The sequence below is a fragment of the Chenopodium album genome, chromosome 20 (genome assembly GCF_948465745.1).
Source record: "Chenopodium album chromosome 20, dcCheAlbu1.1, whole genome shotgun sequence".
In the NCBI taxonomy this organism is placed as follows: domain Eukaryota; kingdom Viridiplantae; phylum Streptophyta; class Magnoliopsida; order Caryophyllales; family Amaranthaceae; genus Chenopodium; species Chenopodium album.
In genome coordinates this window covers 36,836,683-36,846,614 of record NC_137853.1, presented here as the reverse complement: position 1 = coordinate 36,846,614, position 9,932 = coordinate 36,836,683, and the positions used below count along the sequence as shown (strand labels likewise).

Sequence of the window (9,932 nt, the reverse complement as noted above, 5' to 3'; positions counted from 1 at the left end):
GGGAGGGGGAAAGGGAGTGGGTGGTTGGCTGGTGGTGGAGATGGTGGTTTTTGGTTTTTTTATTTTTTATTTTTATTTATAAACTAATGTTATAATTAAATAAAGTTAAAGGATAATTAGAAGTAATTAGTAGTTAATTAGGTGAATTAGAGGTACCAGGTTGTCTTCTACAAAAATTAGGAGTGTTGGGGTTTTCTTTTACAACAAAGCTTTTAAAAGGTTTTCTTTTGCAAAATGGTGCTTTTAAAAGGTTTTTTTTGACAAATTTGCCAAAATTTTATTTCACCCAATAAGATAAGATATAGCATGTCAATCACTACTGCATACCAGTCACGTGACAATCACTACCACCACCACTAGGCACTAGTAACGGACCCAAAGTTTTGCTTTTTACCCCATTTATTTATTTTTAATTTTTTCTGAAGGTAGCAGGCTAGAATCTTTCCATGTAATGAGGCTATTTAAGTACAAAATTACCAGTAATAGTTACCCTAAATAGTAAGCTTTAGGTCTGATTATAAACATTCCAGATGATCTGATCTCATCTTTCTGTCCTAATTTATATTTTACAGCTCACTGATCAGTGATCACACTCACATGGAGCAGGGGCAAAACTGTAAATTCACCACATTAGAACCTCAAAGTTAAAGGAAAGAAAATCTACTGTATATGATGTTGTTATACTTACTTAGGCACAGTGAAAATTAATTCAACTCATATTGGGTACATCGGGTCGCATTAGAAATTCCCCTCGTGAGGAGGGTTTCCTAATATTTTCTTTTTTCTTACCATTATAAAAAAAAAAAAAATATTGGGTACATCGGGTATACAAGTATTTATGAGTATGACCTTATTCTTTTGAACTGAACTTAAAATGAACTTAGTAAAGTTGAAAAGAATAGAGCTTAACGTAACTAAATTGGAAATAATTTTAAACAAACAGAGCCTAAGAGTTACTCTTAAAATGATATTAGTGTCTGTATTAGGATTATATTGGTATACCATATGTATTTAAGAACGGTTTGATGAAAAGATAGCTCAAAGCATCGAAACGCCAAGTTTAAAAATGCTAATATTCAAAAGTGTGCGTATTTACGAATTAATGAAATTTGTTGTTAGCGACTATAATAAGGTAATACTAGTATGTATAAGAATGGCGGATTTATAAATAAAAGGGTAGCTCAAAGTATTAAAACACCAACTATAAAACGCTAAACTTACATAGAATAGAAGTAGGAGTGGTGTGACACGCAGAAACAAATAGTGTGCACTTGGCGCACATGAGAGATGTGATATTATTATAAACACATGGGGCAAGCCTTGTAATTAGTAAAAAAACAGCTGGGCATGCATTAACTTCTGAATTACTACTAAAGACTCTTGGTGGGTGCTGACTATAAAGAGGGGAAGGAAAGAGAGAAAAACAGGAAGAAGAATTAGCTACTTACAAAACTGCTGAAAAAAAATACCCTACTTTTCCTTGTTTCTGGTGTTTTGAAACTCTCTGAAGCAGGAAATAGGAGAGAGAAAAACATGGGGAATTGCCAAGCCATAGATGCAGCAACACTAGTAATCCAACACCCAAGTGGTAAGGTTGATAAACTGTATTGGTCTGTTTCTGCAAGTGAGATCATGAAACTCAACCCTGGTCATTATGTTGCTCTTCTTATCACCACCACTATTTGTCACACCAACAACAGCAACACCAACAACCAGAAAACCAGCAACAACAGCCAGAAAAATAACAGCAACAGCAACAACAGCCAGAAAAATAACAGCAACAGCCGCAGCAGCGGCGACAACAGCCAGAAAAACAACAGCAGCAGCAAAGGCAGTAACAATAAGAGTAGCAGCACAAGCACAGAAGCTGTTGATGGGAGGAATACGGTGCGGATTACTCGAGTTAAGCTGCTTCGGCCGACGGATACTTTGGCTTTGGGTCATGTTTATAGGCTCATCAGCACTCAAGGTTTGTGATAGTTTTTTAATCTACCGTTTTCTTTATTTTGGGCAGATTAGTGTGTAGGAAGTAAGGTGAATTAAGTATATATGCTGATTTTTTGGGTGTTTTGCAGAAGTTATGAAGGGTTTGGTGGCAAAGAAACAAGCAAAGTTGAAGAAAAATGGTATAGAATTAGCAGACTCAGAAGGACTCAAAGATGCTGAGAAATTTGCTAAAAGATCTCAACCAGAGAAAACCCATCAGGTAATTAATCCCTCCAAAATGTTTTTTCAATTAATTTTGCTGTTTATTTTTGCAAATTTTCAGTGGAAAATAATTGTTCATAAACACCAGGAAAAAAAAAAAAAAAACAGAATGCATCAGTTGACTTTACTCTTTCTTGTTTTTAACTTTAGAATAATTTGAACTTTAATTAATCTAGGCCTTAACTTTTTTTCTTGCCAAAATCCATTAATTCCATAACCCCTGTTTTCCCTGTTTTTAAAATTTTCAATTAGGAAAGAAAACCAGGACAATAACAATAAATTTCATTAAATTGATGGGTAATTTATTAGTTTTTCACCATTAAAATATTTACTTACATGAATTGAACTTTAATTTTTCAGGTTAGTAGTAGACATGTGAGCCGATCCAGAACAACATCAGCTTCAAATGGAGGAACAGTAAGACCAAAAAACTGGCAGCCTTCTCTGCACAGCATATCTGAAGCTACAAGCTGATAATGGTTTATCAATAAAATCACATTTCATCTAGGAGAGAAGCAGAGGATAAGGATTGAGCATCCATCACATAAACCCATAAAATCTCAAAAACTCGAAAAATCGAAACTTTAGGAGGTTTGGATTTGGGAGATTAGTGAAGAACAAATCCGGGTCTTGAAGATGATGATCCGGGTCATGCAGAAACTGTACATATTTAACAGAGGAAAATGCAAATGACATTGTTGTATCAAAGTGATCCTTGTTTCTCATAATTAGGCTTTATTTTTATTCCCATGACAAGTTTTCAACAATTGTGGAGGATAATTACTTAATTTAGTTGTTATTATTATTATTATTAATTTTATTTTTTTTTTCTAAACTAAAAATGATGCAATAAAAAGAGTGATGGTATTAGGATGCATAGTCCTTTTCCTCACACAAATTATGCTCCACAACTTCAAACATAAAACAGCTAAATGGGTGTGCGTAAAGCATGGACCATCTAAAAGTGAGACAGAAGCAAAGAAAATAAAAATCAAGGTATTCCCCAAAAAAAAAAAACAAAAAAAAAAAAAAAAGAAATAAAGGGAGAATATTTCGGTTACAGACCTTAATAATTGGTTGCAATGAGCATTTTTTCAGTTTTCATACTTTATTGATTATTATTGAGTTTGGCATGCAACATGAATAAACAGTTTCCAAAATTTTGAACCCAAAATCAGAAATTTCAGAAAATGTATGCTTTAAGCAATACATAATTCGTGTCATAAACTTAAAATAACAGTAGTTTAAGTCCACTGGGAGTTTTCAAGTGCAAAAATTGCTGTCAGAAAACTTATGTTTCAGTGATCTACTTCAACAAAGAATAAGATCAAGAGCTTTACTTAAGTATTTGCAACTTGCTGGTATTGCTTCATTAAGGTTTCGCTCTTTTCACCTTAGTTTACTTTAACCGAGATTTTATAGAACTTATGTAAATGTTACATGAGTTTGTTTGAGCAACTATAAACATATATACTTGTATCTAACTGTGAAACAAATATGATAGTTCTAATTTGAACTTATCATGCTTCATTCGAGCTATACAACCTTAAAGCTATACTCGCATAGGAAGAAGAATATAGAAATTAAAACAAATCATAATACTACCTCCATTTGGATTAAGTTGTCACCTTGCTAGTTCAAACTACTGAGTACGCTGTGATAATGACTAATTGTTGAGTAGAGGCAGTACTAATAAAATCTTCAGCACAAGAAATGAGGAGCCTTAATATTAAATATATTCAATTGGGCTAGTTATCAGTTGGTAGATCTATGTTCCAAACAAACTAAGTTGGTTAACTTATAATTCTCCAAACAAGTAGCAGCTTCATGTATACATTTCTGGAGGGGGAATCATATATTCATATAAGAATAATCATTCATTCCCAACATTCCATTTTTTACATAAATCTTATACTAGTATACACTAGATGCAACTCCGGGTTTCAAAAATAGAATTTGCACTAAATCCGCATCAAACAACTTGTGCTAGGCTTAGTAAAGGGAAGATCTTACAGTGGGAAGAAAATCCATTATATAGTAGTATAAGAGATTCTAAATCAAGAATATATGCAATCATCATGCATGTGCATTTTTGACATTCGAATAGCCATCAAAACCGAAGTTATAACGTTCAAGTCGTTACTTCACTCTCGCTTTCAGTATTACAGGGCATCTAAGGCAACAAAAGCAGAGCTTTACTTTCGCTTTCTGCTATGGGTTAACAAAAATAGCTCACTTTTATGAAGCTTTAGAAAGGACAACCACAACCAGCTCATTTAAACACTTTGTAAGCATGAACAATTAGGTGCATAATGGTTGATGCTTTTAGAGCCCACAGAAATAAACAAAAATCCTAAATGTGGGCCATTTAATCATATTCCATTACATACCATATCTTTGTATCATTAAAAATTTGTCCCTAGCTATACTTAGGAATATGTTATAAGAAGAGCATATAATATAATTAATAATTATCAGCTGACTAAAATTGCAATCATTGATGGTACCAAGCATGATATGAAGTTGATGACCATGCACATGCAATCATAGTTAGGAATCTTTGCTTTTACCTGATGATGGGCGTGGCTCGATGGTGTTCATGCCTTCAAATGGGTCAAAACAGCTCCAATTTGCTTGAATTTCATCTTCATATTTGTAAAAACATCTTGGTCCTCGTTTCGCCGAAAAGGGTTTGTTTGTAATGAGTATGCCACTTTGTAATGCTTTTAAAGGTATGAACTTCTAGATATGCAATGATATCATTTGCGCCTGCTTTGTTTTTTATGTCCGCGATTTTGCTTATGCATTGACTAATGACTACCAATAGTCATTGCAAGAGCACTTCCCATTTTTAAAGGCGTGGAAACGAGACCGGTCTCGAACAATCATTTCTCGGTCAAAAACAAGAGATATTGCCTTCAAAGCTAAGTGGCAGTCCTCACAAGTCCTGAGGTTTTTCACTATTCTGATCAAACTCCCAGGTTAGTACTCAAGAATCCGAATGCAATAGCTAACTTTTCGCTGTGCAATGATACTGCTCGCTCTTTATCCTCCTCGCTCAAATCAAATGTGACTGGGGTTGTATTAGTGACATATCCCCCCAACAACTTTGCCTTCTCCAAGATTTCATCAAGCTTTACTCGAATCTCTATTATTCGAGGATGTAGTTGATCATCCACACGAAACTCATGAGTAATACCATCCACCTCGATCCAACTGCAACCAAGCTCTGATGTATTCCTTCTGCCACCCATTTGCTTCCTCATTGAAACAACACTCTCCCATTTACCCATATAAGCGTACAAACTCGACAGCAAAACTTGGCCACTTGAACCAAGTTGTCGAACATGATTCAAAATCTGCTCCCCTAGAACAATGTTGCGATGAGTTCTGCATCCACTAAGCAAAGCCCTCCATATAGCAGCATCAGGTTCTATAGGCATGGTTTTAACTACATCGAATGCTCTTCCCAAATGGCCAGAATGAGCTAGACAATCGACATAGCATCCATAGTGTTCAATCTTTGGAACAATCCCCCATAAAGTTTCCATGTCATTGAAAGTAGAGGTGCTTTCCTCTACTAGCCCTGAATGGCTACAAGCATTCAAAACTCCGAGCATGGTAATCTCATTCGGTCTAATACCCTCAGCCAGCATGTCCGAGAAAACCCTCATAGCATCCTTTCCAAGACCATGAATTGACAAACCAGATATCATGCTTGTGAAATTATGAACATCTCGCTTTGAAATTCTGTTAAAAACTCGAATTGCACAATCTATCCTCCCACACTTGGCATACATATCAATTAGAGCTGTGCATATATTTGGAGTCTCTAATATATTGTTTCTCTCCATATAAACATGAATCCAATTTCCTTGATCAAAAGCCCCAAACTAGCACAAGCCGATAAAGCACAAACAAGGGCAGCTTCATTAAGCTTCATCTTCTTACTGTCATTTAACATACTGCGAAAATAATCCAGGGCTTCAATGTACCTCTCATTATTAACAAGACCCGAAATCATAACTACCCACGACACATCACTACGAACCAGCATTGCACGAAAAATGTCACAAGCTTTATCAATATCCCCATGTTTGGCATACCCACCTAGGAGGCTAGTCCATGAGAAAACATCCCTCTCAGACATTTCATCAAACACCTTACGGGCATCACCCACTTTAGCAAAAACAGAGTAGAAAGTAATCAATGAGTTACCAACAAACAAATCAGACCCAAACCCAGATTTTATTATCATCCCATGAACTATTTCTCCGTACAAAGAAGAATCATAATGCGAACACGACGTAATTACAAACGTATATGTATAATCGTCAGGTAAAACCCTAGAATATTCTTCATTCGAAATCGACAACATTCGACCCAAATACTTGATGGGTTCTACACAATTTCGAATTTTGGAATGAGCCCTTATCATCAAATTCCATAACAAAGTAGGAATTGGGGGAGAAGGGTAATTATCAAACAAATAAATTGCAGAATTTAGACGATTAGAAGAGAGATAAGAGTGAATTAGAGATGAAATCAAGTGGGGATTAGAGGAGAATGATTGGGTATAAATTTGAGCGTGAATTTGCTTCAAATGTGGGAGAGAAGGACGTTGCTTTAGTAGATGAGAGAATGTGGTAAAATTGGTTGGTTGGAAATTGGCGGGAAATTCAGTTGATGGAGTTAGAGAGTGAGATTTACGAATTCGGGTTTTGGAGAGAGAAAATGAGAGTGCAGATTTGAGCATCTTGAAAATGGCAGGGGAATTTATAAGTTTTCTTGGAAAAAATTGATCTATAACTATAAGCAAGCATTAGTTTTAGGCGGGAAATTGGCAGGATGTTGTTTAGTTTGAAGTTTCAGGCTCTGGAGTTGTTGATATCATACTACCAAATTACTATTACTATTATTACTCCCTTTGTGTTTTTTTTTAGTGTTTTAATTTGACCGACGTATTGTTTTAGACAATACAATTTAATTAAGTTAAATAAAATAAGAGGTAAGTGGGGTAGTTGAAGTATTAAAAAATTGTAAAAGAAAGATAGTGAAGTTAATAGTTTATTAAAAAAGTAATGAATGTGAGAGGAAAGATATAATAAAAAAATAGTAGTGGGTTTGGATGGGGACCATGAGAGGAGAGAGATAAAATATTTTAATGTAACTTTTTGCTAAAAAAAAAAGAAGTGTAACTTTATTAAAACACGGCCGGATTTGATAAGTGTAACTCTTACTAAAACATGGATGGGGTATTACTAGATGAAGCCCGTGCGATGCACGGTTTGTTTGAATATTCCATTTTTATATATATATATATATATATATATATATATATATATATATATATATATATATATATATATATATATATATATATATATATATATATATATAATGTTATTTAATTTCGATAAAATTCCTGATATCAAAAGAAATATATAATTTTTAATTTATTTAAACTGGAAAATCTCATTCGCCAATTTTGCTTACGTGTCATTTAAATTATTTAATTCTAAAAGTAATTAATAATCTCGTATTTAATCGGCTATCACTAAAATTTATTATCCTATGTGGCGCGCTGAAGAAATTAAATCCTATGTGGCTCTCTAAAAACTCGGGAAAAACTCCCTTTTAAATATTAATTTTATTATTATTATTATTATTATTATTATTATTATCATCATCATCATCATCATCATCTCATCATCATCATCATCATCATCATCATCATCATCACTATTACTGCTATTATTATTACTATTACTATTACTATTATATCTCAAAAACATCTCCCTATGGTAGAGTGTCTCCCTATAGTGGAGTTGTTAGTTTTTGTTAGTTTAGCTGTATGTTTATGTTTAGGGTTTGTTTGTGTGTTAGGGTTCATCAAAAAGGCAATCATCTTTGGCCCTATTGTCAGTTCTTTGGTAAAGATTTATTTGGGATCGCAACAGTTGTCAAGTTTTCAAATGCGTTTAGGCGAATAAGATGAAAATCATCCTTTCGTCTACAACAAATTGTTAGACCGTCTCTTCGAAAAGACTGTATATTCCAGCGATGTGTGCGAGAGATGTACCACAGTGCAAGATCTTTTCAAAGGACGTAGCTTTTTTAAAGGAACCTAATTTGCTTCAATTTTATGTATTTGTTATTTTTTTTTTTTTTGAGGAAAAATGTACTTCGTATTTGTTAATTTAGATTTCATTGTAAATGCCAGATGGCTTTTTATTAATGAATTGATTTATTTAAAAATAAATAAATTATATCTCAAAAACAAACAAAGTTATACAACCTATAGAAAATTAGTGGGAAGCCGATGGGTCCCCACTCCTCTAGCTATAGAAAAGTCGATCTTAGTAAAGATATGAGCTGCAGCACGCGCCCACCAATGTCCAGAATATTCGAGAACTTCTGGATCCGCTTCAGCAATGAGAAGAGAAAGTAAGGAAACCATATTTAATTGCTCGACAAGTGGATTCGTACTTGACCCGCTTCCGATTGGCCGCATCAGTCACTACTCGTCCAGGAACAAAAGTCAGAAAGTCAAGAATGTGTTAATGAAGAAGGCCCTGTCAAGTCAACACATACATCGCGACCACGATCCCATAAATAAAGTAACATATTTGCGGGTCTGTCAGATTATTATTATTATTATTATTATTATTATTATTATTATTATTATTATTATTATTATTATTATTATTATTATTATTATTATTGTAAATCTCAAAAACAGATAAAGTCATACAACTTATAGAAAATTAGTAGGAAGCTGAGATACAATATGGGCCCCCACTCCTCCAGCTATAAAAAGCCGATCCTAATAAAGATATGAGTTGCATCATGTGCCCCAATATCCTGAGTTTTTGAGAACGTCTGGATCTGCTTTAGCAATGCAACAACCTTTTTTTCCAACTCCCCAAGAGAAGAGAAAGAGAAAGGAAGGAAGCCATATCCAATTGCTCGACAAATGGATTCGTACTTGACCCGCTTCCGATTGGTCGCATCAATCACTACATGTATAGGAGCAGAGTCAGAATGCCCAGGCTATGTCAATGGAGAAGACCCTATCAAGTCAACACGGACATCGCGACCATGATCCCAGGAATAAATAAAGTAACACATTTGCAGGTCTGAGAGTCTCGTCGTTCCCTCCAGATAACCCAATGTCCACTTCCTTTCTAGTTGAAATCCCTGATCAATGTCAAACATCAACAAGGGTATATCGAACAACATTATGCCGATATTTAATGCCCACAAAATTAAGCAGAGTTATCTCCGCATTTTCGCTAATCATTTTTACATGGGTAGATTAACATGATTGTAACTTGTAAGATTTAGAAAACCAAAATTGAAACTCAATTGCACAATAATCACGGACTATATATTGCCCCTAATTACATTTATTAAAGATAAAACAATGTAAAGAAAGATAACAAAACCTACAACATGTAAAATGCTATGGATTTTTATAATAATTTTTTTTTTTTTTTTTTTTTTTTTTTTTTTTTTTTTTTTTTTTTGTGAAAGGATAATAAAGTTATTTTAATATTGAAAATAGGGGCTAAATTAAGATAAGACCCTTTACTCCAACTCATTCAGTTAGTTATTCAGAAAAGACTGAAAGAGGTTAGTGAGAGTGATGATGCGAACCGACAATATTAAGCTACATAGAAAAATATTTTAACTTGCAAACGCTCCGTAATCTTTATAACTTC

General features: G+C 34.1%; 1 protein-coding gene and 1 pseudogene across 1 annotated transcript; one reads left to right on the top strand and one right to left on the bottom strand.

The window, feature by feature from the left end:
• The first annotated feature begins 1,422 nt into the window (after positions 1 to 1,422).
• On the top strand, positions 1,423 to 3,007 carry LOC145599108 (uncharacterized). Its single transcript, XM_081655519.1, has 3 exons — positions 1,423 to 1,969; positions 2,076 to 2,206; positions 2,569 to 3,007. The coding sequence occupies exons 1-3, from the start codon at positions 1,534 to 1,536 to the stop codon at positions 2,680 to 2,682; spliced, it is 681 nt and encodes a 226-aa protein (XP_081511645.1). The 5' UTR covers positions 1,423 to 1,533; the 3' UTR covers positions 2,683 to 3,007.
• A 1,713-nt stretch (positions 3,008 to 4,720) lies between these two features.
• On the bottom strand, positions 4,721 to 6,964 carry LOC145597143 (pentatricopeptide repeat-containing protein At3g62890 pseudogene; annotated as a pseudogene).
• Between the last annotated feature and the right edge of the window lie 2,968 nt (positions 6,965 to 9,932).

Bases quoted from the DNA above. Each gene is read 5' to 3' on its own strand.
- LOC145599108 (XM_081655519.1), top strand. From the start codon at position 1,534: ATGGGGAATTGCCAAGCCATAGATGCAGCAACACTAGTAATCCAACAC. The intron at 1,970-2,075 runs GTTTGTGATAGT...GGTGTTTTGCAG, and splicing joins TAGGCTCATCAGCACTCAAG to AAGTTATGAAGGGTTTGGTG. The intron at 2,207-2,568 runs GTAATTAATCCC...TTAATTTTTCAG, and splicing joins AACCAGAGAAAACCCATCAG to GTTAGTAGTAGACATGTGAG.